At 36.6% G+C, this 14,482-nt stretch overlaps 1 protein-coding gene across 1 annotated transcript in view; it reads right to left on the bottom strand.

Annotated features, from left to right (window-relative positions):
• The window catches only part of syngap1b (synaptic Ras GTPase activating protein 1b), a 297,039-nt gene extending 282,922 nt beyond the window's left edge, over positions 1-14,117 (bottom strand). Inside the window, exon 1 of the mRNA XM_056475755.1 lies at positions 13,811-14,117. Within this exon, the coding sequence (XP_056331730.1) occupies positions 13,811-13,832 (22 nt within the window). The 5' untranslated portion in view covers positions 13,833-14,117. The remainder of the gene's footprint in view (positions 1-13,810) is intronic.
• Positions 14,118-14,482: the final 365 nt, after the last annotated feature.

Below are 14,482 nucleotides of genomic sequence, written 5' to 3' on the forward strand. Positions count from 1 at the left end.
ACACACGTGACTCACAGATTAATATATTTTTTTTAACTTAAGTTAGGATTTAGTTTAATTCTAAATTTGTAAAGATCACAGAGAGATCGCTTCTCGTGTCATTCAAATCACATGTATGAAAGCATTTAGGCTTTCCTGTCAAATAAAATCATGACGGAAGAAGTTGTGGTAGGTAATTCGGAATGTGGTGGGTTTCTTAGGTATTAAAGGAGTTTTTTGTTCCTACTTGTTTAGCCTGCATTAATGCATTCAGTGTAAGCTGCAAGCTTAATTATTAAAAGTTTGGAAATAAGTCCAACATAAATTATAAACGATGGTGATTTGCATGTTTATTAATACTTGGAATCGCTGCATTCAAATCTGAAAATGCAAAAATCAATAAAGAGATTGAGTCTTTAGTCTTTTGAGTTAGTTATGAAGTTACAATCAGCCAAATAACATAGAAGTCAGTGTTTCCACCAGGATTTTTTCCAGCAGGCCTTTTTTACACAGCTCTACCAACTACCTGTGGCTTTATTTCAATGACAAACGTCATGAGCGCAGTATTAGAAGTCAAGATCGCATTTATGTAATAGCCTACGAGCATGCGGATCTCTTGGCTTGCGCGCCGATTTCCTCTTATCGTGCACAAAACTTCTTGCACGCCCCCTCAAATTTAAGAGCGTGCAGATCTTCTTGTGCGCTCTCAAATAAACGCTGCTGAAGTGCGATTTAGTGCGTTTATGTAACGAGTATGTCTCCAACATATATTAGATTTGCTAGGAATATTTATGAATGTCTCCAATAGACCTACAGAGCGCCATTAATTTATCCTGAAGTAAAGTGAAACGGCTATACGTCGTGTTTGCTGGCAGCCAGTCAGTCAGTCAGCACGTAACCTTAAAGGGTTAAACAAATGATGCACAGCACTACTACAGTTACAGAAAAGTTCACGCTGTTATAATACACTTACCCTTTAATACGTCTTGGTGCGATTATCATCAGCTATTAAAATAAATAGAATGTTTTGAATGAGAAGCTGTAATGTAGCCGTGGCGGGATGAATTTTGGCGTGGCGCCCCACCATGGAAGAATGAATGTAGCGGAAACCATGGAAGTACTGAGATAACAGTTTATAGTTTAGATAAAACCACGGATGTTTATAGTAAAGATTAACAACACTGTCATTTGATAAAATAATGAAAGTAGGCCGCAATTACATTATTCAACGAATAGGTGGCAACAACCAGCCATCAAGAATACGCCACTAAATAATTCTTCAAAAATGACACATCTAGCAATGAAACAAAGTTTTATGAGTGAGTAACTGAATCATTTATTGCAAATTAGACTTAAAATAAATATGAATTGTACAAATTGTTAGATTTCTACATTTAGCATTATCAGCACCAGTGAGTTTTTCATAGTACTGAATATTTTACACTTTATTCAGCTGATTATTTCTTCATTTTATTTTTTTATAAAATTACAGGTTCTAAGTTCTGTTTGCTAAAACCAAAAGTTGCTTGCAGTATTACATTTTTCTCTTCCCTTTTTTGGCTGATCCGAAAAATGCTCCGATCCGTGACTTGTGATCCGTCACACTACTAGTTAAAACCAATCAAAATGGGGAGATCATCTTTTCTGCAGGTGCCTGTTAAGTCCAGCTGTAGGCTAAACATTTGAGCGCAATTGAATTACTATAAGGCTGACTTTATAATAAGAGAACATTTGCTTAATTCTAGCAAGCTTCTCGTGTGGTCCTGGTGTGAATATTAAAACCCCAGAGTGCATTGAACTTGATTTATTCTGCAATGCTGCGGACCAAGTGAGTCAGAAGCTCTGTTGCAAAGCCGTGAACTACCGAGCCAGCATTTTAAGGCATCGTCTTGATATATTTTCTGAAACTAAAACAGTGTTTTTATGTGCATTTTTAGAGTGTTGCATGGTTAGCTTAGCAAAACGTTGACACCAAAAGCTACTGAAATTATTTGCATGTAAATCTCCCACGTGCACGTGATTTCTGAAGTTGCAAAAAAAATAAGGATCACTCAAGTATTTGCTTCAAATTTTTACATTTTATTCAGTGTTTCTTGCATTTTTTTTATAACCGTTTGTAAAATTTAGCAAGTTCTGAGTGGAAAATACTTTCTATACACTAATTACAGTACACTATGAAAGTTCAAAGAGTGCAAAGTATCAATAATGAGGAGTTTAATGAATATGAAGCTCTGCATCTGCTGTGTTTATTCATCAGGTCTCTGCTCAATATCATGGCTATGCTAATGAGAATGCAAATACACAAATAAAGGCTGATGAACTTTGACTAGTCTTACTCACAGTCCGTTTACTCAGTGTCTGACACATATGCACACAAAAACCAGAAAGAAATTCCCCAATCTGCCTCCATTCTTTAATGACAGAATGTGTTTTTTTCACATCTCTATTGAAATACTGAACATGCAAATAACTTTATTTTAAACATTTAATTTCAGTATATATATCTTTACAAGTACTGTCTGTTTTTTCAATCTGATTGGCTGATAGCCAAGCGATATTCAGCCAGTAATAGGACTTGTCCAGCTTCTTCCCCCTTCACCCTTGTGTAGTCCACCCACATACAGCAACAAGCAGAGGACACAGTTTGACAAATATTGCAGCTGTTGGACAACATAATGTACTTTTGAGGCTTTTTTAGGCAAGAATGTAGTCGTTTAGATTACAATGTAGTTTATTTATAAGGATGGTGCCTATTTTAAATATTTATAAATTTCGGAAATTCAGTGTATTTGCCGCTATCACCTGTCTGAGCAGACCAAAAAAGTGGAGGTTCACGTTCCGCCTTAAGATGGCGACAGAGAATGTATAATAAGTCCTTAGAGGGAGAAAAACTCAGCGTTTTCTCAACGTATCATTATAAATCAGGTAAGTGACACTCTAAGTTGATCTCTCTCTTTTGTATTTTGTAGTGCTGTTTTTATACCACAGAAACTGGTGGTGTTTGCTTTGCTTTTTCGGAGTTAATTATTGTGATATCCTGATTAGGGTTTTGTATCGTTTGGGTTTATTTCGATACCGGTGCTAAATCGATACTTTTAAAACGATACCAATGCCAAAACGGTGCCTGAACCGATACTTTTGAGCTACAAAATTATGGTGGATGACTCTCTTTTAAGTAAACATCAATTCATATTTTATATATTTGAATTACATTAATATATTTCCTTTGATCATTTGTTGGTTAGGATGAATATAAGATTTGCACTATGAAATTACATTAGATTACTACTAACCTGTGGAAAGGCTGTCATCAAAATACTTAACTTCCTTTCAGTTCAGGGGCCACTTGTACTTTTGGGGGCACATTTTACCATATATCACAAAATACTTTAAAAATTATTCGAAGTCATTTTTTTATGCATCACTCTGCAGTCTTCATAAACAAGATAATTAAATAACTTAAACTCAAAATAATCTTCCTTGTTCATTTATTTGACAAGTAACTTTGTAGTGGTGCAGGATAACACATTTCTAACATTCAAGTACATCAAGGCACATTGTTGCACCTGTAAACTTTAATAGATAGGCCTACAGTTGAAGTCAATTTATTTTGCCCTCCCATTCATTTAAAATCATGTTTCAGAAAATTTTCACAGAGTTTTCTAAAAAATAATTATTCTGGAGTCATAATAAGTCGTATTTTTTATTGTTTATTTCTTGAAGAAAAGCTGTTTTTTTTCTTTAAAAAATTAAGCTCAGTATTAATAGCCTCCTTACGAAATATTTACTGTATATTTTTTGATATACACAACAAATCAGTTACAAAATAATTTGACTAATTTCAACTTTCATAGTTAATTGATTAAGTCTTTAAATTACACTTTAATCTGAATAAAAGACTAAAAAACACTTAAAGGGACTTTGTCTGAATACAATCCTCTTGCAAAATAACTAGTAAAATGTTATGCACTGACTCTCACCATGGGGAAGATAAAATATAGATATGAGAAATGAGTTAGTTAAAATATTATGTTTAAAAATGTGTTGTAAATAAATCACATGTTGAAGACGGAAATCAAAAATGAATGAAGGCAAAACTAAACGAGTTGAATATGACTTACATGAGCGTGACTGAAAACTACATTTGATCAATGTGTTCCATCTGTTCTTTGGTATCTGCCGACTGTTTGTAAATTCAAGACAGCATTTCCTAACGTAAAACTATATACAATAGATTTCTGATTAATAATGGTCTCTGCATAGCCTATATTAAAAGTGTTAAAATCGCTATTACCTGTGTCAATTTGGGCGCCAACCTCTGACGAATGCGGGGAACTAGGCTAATACGCGCAGCACCGTCACTGACAGAGAGGGCAAGTGCCAGAGAGAGCGAGTGCTCGTGACACCTAAAGCGCGCAGAGAGAGGCCTCAGTGATATCTCCGCAGTCTGCCACCGATGGCTGATCTCGCTTCTCCGTGGCGTTTTGACACAAAAATCCGTGTACAAATTTAGGGGGGCCAAGCATGTTGACACGGGGACCGGTGGAAGAGGAAATGGAATTTGAAACCGCACGTTAAATGGAAAGAAAAAATCCTCCGCATTTTGCGACTCAGGTGTCTGTTGTCCTTTTAGGTCCTTTCATATTAAAATCGGAGCATTGGTGTCCATGTAAGTATATTGAAAGTACCAAATGATGTCAGAGACAGTGCATTCCTCTGCCTTTGAGCCCTCAAATGTGTCATTAAGTTTGACAAATGTGTCATTAAGTTTGCGTGCAAAACTTACACGCAAGTTTTGTAAAGCATCTGCTTCACGTCGCTGTGTCAGAATCCTTGCTTGTAAAATATGCTTTAGAATGTTTAGTTTAAGCAAATTTGATGTACACGATGATCTAAAGAGAGTCTCTCTCGCTCACCGAATGCGCTGTACAGCGTGCATTGCGTGCCTCCGTCCGTTCCCTAGACAACAAGTACAAACGCCTGACATCGCCTGTACACGTTCCTCAAAGTTGTTTAGAAATAAATGTTTAGAGATGGTATGACAACGCGTACTTATGTGTGCCTTTGATGCACCCCTTAATGCTTCTTACGCCCTTGTCGCAGCACCAGTGGCACCGAAATTAGGCACCGAAACTCATATGCTGATTTGATCCGGTACATACCAGTTACAAAGGTACTGGTGCTATAATGGCACCGGGTTTCGGTACCCAACCCTTATCCTGATTGCAACAGAAATACTGAGAAATCTCTGTAGACTGATGGCATATCATGCTGTTCAGACTTACAATCTTAAAACGTCAGCAAAATCACCTGTTTTGTCATCACTTTAGACATTACGCTAGAGAATCATTCAAATACTAGCTCAAAAGTGATGTTTGTGAACTGGCAACGTTTTCTGCTGTTCTGACATCAGCTGCAGATGTGAATGATTGTTGGAAGAAAGTAGTTCCTCATGCAAAAGGATTTTTGAGATTCTCATGTTTGATTTTCTTTTTACACACAATTATGCCATCAAACTGTTGTATAACGCAATATCACATGAGTAGCAGTGCAATATGGATGCATATTGGCACTGGTGGGGGGCATTATGGCACTCGGCCTGCAGCCTCAAGCCAACGCATGCCTCCCACCAGTACCGAAATACAGACATATTGCACTGCTTCTCATGTGATATTGCTCATACATATATATATATATATATATGGGCTGAACAAAACATCGTTTGAGCATGAATATCGCAATGTGTGTATCTGCAATTGTTACATTGCAGGATTAGAATATTTATTAAAGGATATAATATAGAAAATATAAAGATAGAATTAAATACATATATTTTTTATTAATTATACAATGATGACTGTTAGACTCTCCTGTTTAGCACAGTTTATTTACTGTTTATTTTGCTTGTAATCTATGATAATTTATGCAGATCCACAGCACAGATCCACAATAAAACAAAATATTGTAATGTCAGATTTTTACAACATTGTGCAGCCCTAATTTCATACCTGTCAACCCTCCCGTTTTTCCCGGGATTCTGCCGTATTTTACAGTTCTATCCTGCTATCATCCTATAAAGGTATTTTATGTATTTCTCCCGTATTTTCAGTCTTTTTCTGAAGGGTGGCAAATAAACATAAAATAGCCGAGTCTCATTTTACTGTACGCAACCCATACCGCCGAACCACCAGGTGCCGCCTCTTGCTCTTAATGCAAGTCTGTTCTGTGCTTTCGCTTCGTTTAAGCATGAAAACACTTTGAAATAAATATAAAAATGGTGGGATTCCCTTCCTTTTCATTACAAGTGCCTTCTCCCCATTCATATGCAATCCTCAAAACAGTCATATAGCGTTGCATGACTGTCAGCTGACGTGCTCCATAGTGATAAATAGACGAGCTGTGAACCTGCACTGGCCTCACGGTTTGGTTCGGTTACGATTATCATGCCATCGATTCGGTTCAATTCGACATCTCGGTGCATCACGGTGCATTGACGATGCTTTCCATACACAGTTTTATATTTTCTTCACAGCAGCACTTCTTGTATTAAAATATCTATGTATATTTATATACTATTTCTAATACATTTTTGTCCTTTAATACGAACAGTCAGAAATATAAACTGTCCCTTTAAACAACACAAGCATTTATAGCAAATAGTATAAACAAATATAAATATCCCGCTCGCTTTCTGAGCCATGTCTACCAAGTTCTTACATCCCTTTGATTGGTCACACGCTAAACAGAAAGGGCTGCGATTGGCTCTTGCGCGCTGCGGTCTTTACAGATGAGTGACACTGATAAACAGCAGCGGCGATCACAGCTAATCCATGATAAACACGGTGGAGAAAACTCTGCAGACACACACGCTCTCATGTCTGTATCCAGAAGTATCACTGTAACAGCCAAGAGGAGAGGAAAAGTCACGCAGCCGGTCAGTGAGAGAGAAAGAAATGGAGTTTACTTTCATTCTCTCAATCGCAGTGAAGGTGCTTTTGCTGTAAGTGTCTGTGAAAGACTGTCCAGAAAACACACACGCAGTGGAATTGTGCACAGTTTCTGCGTTTTTAAGTAGTTGGAGCGTTGTAAACACTCGTGGTCGCCTCCCTCGCCATTGTAAGCTACGCATCATAGCGCATTTGAGATGAATGACATCACTACATAATAACCGGTTATGATTATTACTGAACCGATAACGAATTGTCCGCGTCTGCTTCGTGGTGCACCGAAGAAACAATTAATATTGAAACCCCTAATAGATGCTATTTCCCAAAATTATTCTGTACATGCAATTTGAAGCGGAGCGAAAGTCTGGGTTTTGGGTGTGTTTAAACAGACATATACACAATTAATAATATTAATAATAATATCTAAAGATGTCGATCTTGGTGGGGTTTTTCAAACACAACTAATTTCGTCCTAAATAAGCATAAAAAGTTAGCAAAGCAATCAAATGCTTTCATTATAACATTAGATGTGAGCATTTTTAAATTGACACCGGTTATTTAATGTAATCAAATGAAAAAAATCTGAATTAATAAAAGATTCATTCGTTGCTCTTTGATCAGAATGTTTAAGTTATACAGTGAAGAAACGGCTAATGAGATTTGATAGCTTGAATCTATTTCATTATAATAGCTTTTAATTTTATAAGCTGAACTGTATTTGCTGCTAATGTATACTATTTATTTTTTCTTTTGTAAATAATGATAATAATAAAACACATTACTGACCATTTAACTGTTTATTTACAATGAAGCAGCTTCAAATGAACATATTTAGTAATTTGGGGATTTTTAAAAAAAAAAAAAGGGGGGGGGGGGGTTGGGGTTATTATTGTCAGCATATGCCTTATTTTCACATCCCAATGTTGACAGGTATACTAATATATGTACAGTGCTCAGCATAAATAAGTACACATTTCTCTGTTAATATAGCCATTATTTTTTTATCTATTCATTCATTTTCTTTTTGGCTTTTTTTTTAATCCGGGGTCACCACAGAGGAATGAACCGCCAACTTATCCAGCACATGTTTTACGCAGCGAATGCCCTTCCAGCTGCAACCCATGTCTGGGAAACATCCATACACACACATTTACTACAGACAATTTAGCCTACCCAATTCAACTATACCACATGTGTTTGGACTGTGGGGGAAACCGGAGCACCCGGAGGAAATCCACATTAACGAAGGGAGAACATGCAAACTCCACACAGAAACGCCAACTGACCCAGCCGAGGCTCGAACCAGCAATCTTCTTGCTGTGAGGCAACAGCACTACCTACTGCGCCACTGCGACGCCGCCAATAATTTTTGGTGCATTTAAGAAACAAACAAGTTATTGCAAAAAATTACTAACTAAAAAAAAAAATCTCAATATATTTTTTGTTTCTCTTGATTTTTCCTGTTTATTACAATATTATTTATCATTTTCCCTGACATTAATTTGTGTGAACGAACTTTTGGACTATAACTTTTTTTTTTTTTTTTTGCTAGAATGGGTACAGTTTTGGCTTTGGTAGATATTATATTGTAGAATGCCGTGCTGCACAAACCTAAATTTGGGACAAATATGGAAAAACCCAACAACTGGGTTGATTTTTTCCAGGTTAAACGCAATAGTCATTCATTTCATTTTCCTTCGGCTTAGTCCCTTTCTTCATCAGGGGTTGCCATAGCAGAATATACCGGCAACTAATCTAGCATATGTTTTACACAGCGGATGCCCTTCCAGCTGCAACGCAGTACAAGGAAACATCCATACACACTCATTCACACACACACACACACACACACACACACACACATGCACGCACACACACGCACGCACACACGCACAACGGACAATTTAGCTTATTCAATTCACCTAATCTATTATAATTATATTATAAATATTCTCCATATTTTCCTGAATATCAGAATGTGACTGCTATCACACAGCATTTTACCAAACAAGAAGTTAATCTCGTGTGGGTTATGTTTTAGACATTATTTTTTGTGTTTTGCCAATAAATAATTGTGCACCTCAGAGCTGTATTTAACTCCTGATTTCATATATGAACAAATCCAATGATTCAACGACCTATTGATAAAGACTGAATGAATGAATCATCTGTTCTGAATGGATCACTTGATTGACACCAGCAGGTATTAATTATTCACTAATGATTCAATCTATTTATTACAAGCAGCCATAAACATTTACAAAAATACTCGAGTCGGGGTATAGCTTTTGACAAAATAGTACCCTCCACATTTCCCACAATTATTTAACTAGTTTTATGCAAAAACGTCATAAAATTCATTTATTCATTTTCTTTCAGCTTAGTCCCTTTATTGATCAGGGGTCGCCACAGATGTATGTACCGCCAACTTATCCAGTATATGTTTTAGGCAGCAGATGCCCTTCCAGCTGCAACCCAGTAGTGGGAAACATCCATACACACTCATTCACACACATACACTACGGCCAATTTAGTTTATTTAATTCACCTATAGCGCAAACAGAGCAGCCAGAGGAAACCCAAGTGGCGCCAACACTGGGAGAACAAGCAAACTCCACACAGAAACGCCACTGGCCCAGCCAGGACTCGAACCAGCAACCTTCTTGCTGTGAGGCGACAGTGCTAACCACTGAGCCACAGTGTGTCCCCATCATACAATTATTATTATTTTTATCCTTATATAGTTTAGATAAACCTGCAGCTTAAAAACCCTCTGGACAGTATCTGGCTACAATCTCAGAAGAAAAAAGGCACAAAACTATCACCGGGATGGTACCTATTGTAAAGCTTTTGTACCTCTTTATTTATGAGAATGTCTGGGTGATATGGCAAAAATGCAATCTCGATAATTATTTTCCACATTGAACGGTAACGCCATTATTTCAATATAAGCTGTTGATTCTTCCAGATTTAAAAGGAGTACCCCAACAATGACTGACGACACAAAAGCTAGAGGGTCCATTAAATGGAATAAAGATATTTTTGGCCAGATATTGATATGAACATAATTAGTAATGTATATGTAGAGAGTAGGGCTGGACGATTAATAGAAAAGTATAGAATTCAGTAATACATTTATAAACTAAAATCGATCAAATTTTTTCATTTTTAAAAAATTTGATTAAATTAAATTATTTTTAGATAATTTTTAGTCACATGACCCCACTCTGTTAAGACTGATATATACTTCAGTGGAGCGTATGCTGCGACGATGCATAGCGCTAACTTTGTGATTGGTCGGTTTGATAACAGTGACGATCGTGGCCGGCGCGGATTAATTTCAGTTGTTCAACGTTCATGTTCAATAAATATTCATAGACAGTAGATAGTGTGTATTTCCTTCAATTATTTTAAAATCAAGTAATCCACCCTTCATTTCAAAATCTCTCACTGGTAATATGTGAACATATTTTCTGTCCAAAACTTGTCAACGAACTATGAGGGCAAAAGAAATTTAATAAATGAATAAAATAATAGTCCATTAATCCTAATCGAGTTAAAATGTTCAATTAATCAGGATTTTAGGCCAAATCGCTTAGCCCTAGTACTGAGGGTATGTACAATTCAAGATGAATTAGTGCAACATAGTGCGATGAATATGTGCAATTTTAATTGTGCAAATTTTAAATAATCAATAATTAGCAATGCAGTGCTTATGGGGAGTGTAAGCTGAGGAGAGTGTGGGGGTGTATGAGGGGGAGCAAAATGATTTAAAAATCAAATGATTCTTGTTCTAAATATGCTTTAGTGTTTAACAATAATAATTTTAATGGTGTATTACACTTGTATACTGTACTTCGACTCAGTCTTTGACTCACTAAAATTAGTGTCAGTAAAATTATCCCTAATAAGGAGACCTGGAAAGGGACGTGATGGTGGGGGAAAAAAACTGTGTGGGAGAAAAAAAAACAGAGTGATAGGAAAATATACATTTTTAAGATGTGTTCCCTTGCAAAGATGTTTTGCGTTATCTTGCAAAACCGTTTTTCCACAAACACTTTCTGTTCACTTCATACATGTCAACCCTCTCATTTTTACTGGGATTCTCCCGTATTTTACCATTCCATCCCGCTCTCATCCTATCATTAATTATTTTCCCATATTTCTCATTTATTTTTAATCTTGTAAGCATGCTGAAATGAATGTAATAATGACTGCATTCACTTTCTTTACGCTAAAGCTGTGTGTTGATCATCGCCCTTCATATGCAACCTCTGAATTAGCAAATGCATGTGTAAGTGCTGATGGACAGACGTGTCCATATGATAAACTGATCTGTACATGCCATTTAAAGAGAAGCGAAAGTGCAGGACACTTTGGGATTCAGCTGTGTTTAAACTAGGCATTGGACGATAACCGTTTTCAAGGTATACCGTGGTTTGGAAAAGTCAAAGTTTTAAAACTGCCAAAATTTTCTGCTACACCATTCCAAAGGTATGTGTAAGATTTTTTATTTACATTTTTTACAAAGATATCCAAAAATACCGCTTTAAATTGTAAAATCAGTGTTTGAAACTAATGAAGACAACAGAAGTCAATGATTTATTTTAATTATTTAGCCTGACATGTTTACTGTTAAAATATTTCACAAATGTTTCTCAAAATATAATGTATTATGTTCAAAGGGGAACAAGTTTTAGATTTTTTACCCAGACTTTTAAAAAGAATATATTTTACAGCAGTAATCACAAAACCATCAAACCGCGAAATCGTGATATTTTCCAAGGTTATCATACCGTCAGAATCTTATACCGGCTCATGCCTAGTTTAAACAGACAAATACACTTAATAATATGTAAACATGCTAGGATGATAGCGGGACAGAATGGTAAAATACAGGAGAATCCCAGTAAAAACGGGAGGGTTGACATGTATGGTAATGCGAGGTAAAGCAAAACATATTTGCGTTAAAACTTTACAAATATATATTTTCCTATCACTCTGTTTTTTTTTTTCTTCCACCCATTTTTTTCCCCCACCGCCACGTCCTTTACGGGTCTCCGTACTAGATATAAAGATAAAAAATCTGCCAATGGGGTAAGCAAAATAATCTTGTTTTTCATTTTGACATAAATCAAATCAAATCGTTAGCAGATTATTTGTCTTGTTGTTTTTCAAAACAAATTTTTTTTTTTTTTTTTGCTTGTCTAGAAAATGCTTCTTGTTTTAAAAGGTGCATTATGCAAGTTTGACTCCCAGTGGTTAAACAAGGTATTAAACAAGGCACTCCTGGTTCAAAACACACGCAAGCGCAGGTTGCCAGATTGATGAAAGATGGCCGAAATTTTGGTACATCTTTAGTATCCACACACTTTTAGATTCCTATTCTTGCACTTTTCTGCTGTGTGATTGGCTCTTAGATTAAAACCATTAAAAAGTAAAAAATAAATCACTGTTATTGACAAATTTCATCGCGATTCAATTTAATATCGTATATCTGTTTATCCCTTTGGGAATATACTATACAGTATATGAGACTAAACTTGGCACACTTTGGTGTTCCTTCTTCACCAATAGAAAATATAATATTCTTTACACCACTGTCCATATTCTGAATCTGCAGTGACAGTAAAATATGCCTTTAGACATCAATAACAAGCAGAAAAGTCTTAGAATTGAGATTATAGTATTACTTTTACATTACAAGATTGTTAACCTATATTTATTATGATACATTTCTTCAGACTTTCACTGTTGAAAGAGTTCCAAGAACACCAAAACAATTACTCTCCCTAATAGAACAAACATTAGAAGAAAATCCCATTAGCCAAACAAATTAGAAACAGCTTATGTGAAAATCACACGCAATATATTCCCAAAAAATCAATTTCCACGCTTTAACTTTGAACCGACAGAGGTCAGTCATCAGGCAAGTTATACTCATCATCTCAATCCTCCTTCCTTCTTCATCAGATCATACAGTAAAAGGCGTTCCAATGCTGTCCTCCAACATATTACGCAATAACATAACCTGCTGCGCTCAAATGTGCTGAACCGACATGATTTCACATTCAGCACAGCCACTAGAGTGACTATTAATATTACATGCATAAAAGAAAATTATGAATGGATAGTCAGTGCTCCTTGCTCAAGCATATAAAACAGCAATATGCTATTTAGAAACTATTAAGTGACTGTTGAAGTATTGATGCGCCTGCCTATATTGCGGATTAGTCACAGATGCAATGGTATTAAAGGGATAGTTCACCCAAAAATGAAAATTCTGCCATCATTTACTCACCCTTCACTTGTTCAACACCTACACCTTTCTTCTGTTGAACCCAAAAGAAGATCTTTAAAATAAATTAAAAAAAGCTGAAAACCTGTAACCATTGACTTCCATAGTAGGTAAAGCAAATACAATGGAGAACAATGGTTACAGGTTTAAAGCTTTTTTTCAAAATATCATGTGTTCACCAGAAGAAAGAACCTCATATAACCACCTGAGGGTGAGTAAATAGTGAGTACATTTTCATTTTTTTCGGGTGAGCTATCCCTTTAAGCTCATTCCCTCCAGAGCAGTGAGTCAACTATACTTCAGAAAACTCATCCACAATTCGAGATACAGTAATTCCACTATAACTACACTCTCGCACACACACACATACAGAGACCCTTTGAAAACGTTTTGCGGGTACTTAAACTGTAAATCGTATGGAGGGGAGCAGAAGGGTCTCTATATCCCTCATGAGCGCGCAGAAAGTGCTAAAATGACAGCAATCCTCCACCTGCATCACTGAGAGCCTCAGCATCCGTGTTACTCTGGCGCAGGAGGACGCTGAGGGAGGATAAACACGGAGGGTGCAGGCAGCATAAACGCTTACCTTGAAAGGGAACATATGACATGTTCCAACGGCATTGAACGTGCTCTCAGTGTCTCTTCAGTCTCTCGACATGCGAAAATATCCTTCAGCAGTCAGAGGAGGCGAGCAAAGCCCGTGTGCTCGTGGACTGCGTCGACGCTGGAGAGATATTCCCGTGACGCGAATGGAGAAATGGAAATAAAATCACCGTCCATGGTCGACGAGAGCCATTGGAATGGTTAGAGCCCGTGTATCGCATCACATATCTCACACGCGCAAAACAAGAGTGATGAAGAAGAAGAGAACGAAGGAAGAGATAGAAAAAGAGAGGGAGAGAGAAGGGGGCGGTGAAGGGAGCGTGCGCGAGCGTGTGGATGTGTGTGAGAGTGTGCGCGCACGCGTTTGTCAGTGTACATCGATCTAAAGCCAATGTATGACTGTAAATGTGACGTGATATAAACTAATATTCATATAATCTTTTTCCTATATATTCACGTAACGACTAACCATGTGAATATTACCAAAATGATTACGTTAATCAGATTAGCCTATTCCATTACTGTGGATTCTGAAGTTACACAGGTGTGAAATCTTGGTCAATTTTATCATTTCACATTCAAAGTGCATTTATTTTATTAGCTATCTTTACTTTGTATGCTATATTTAAATGCTTGACACTTCTAATAACTTTCA

This window comes from Danio aesculapii, chromosome 16 (assembly GCF_903798145.1).
Source record: "Danio aesculapii chromosome 16, fDanAes4.1, whole genome shotgun sequence".
NCBI lineage: Eukaryota > Metazoa > Chordata > Actinopteri > Cypriniformes > Danionidae > Danio > Danio aesculapii.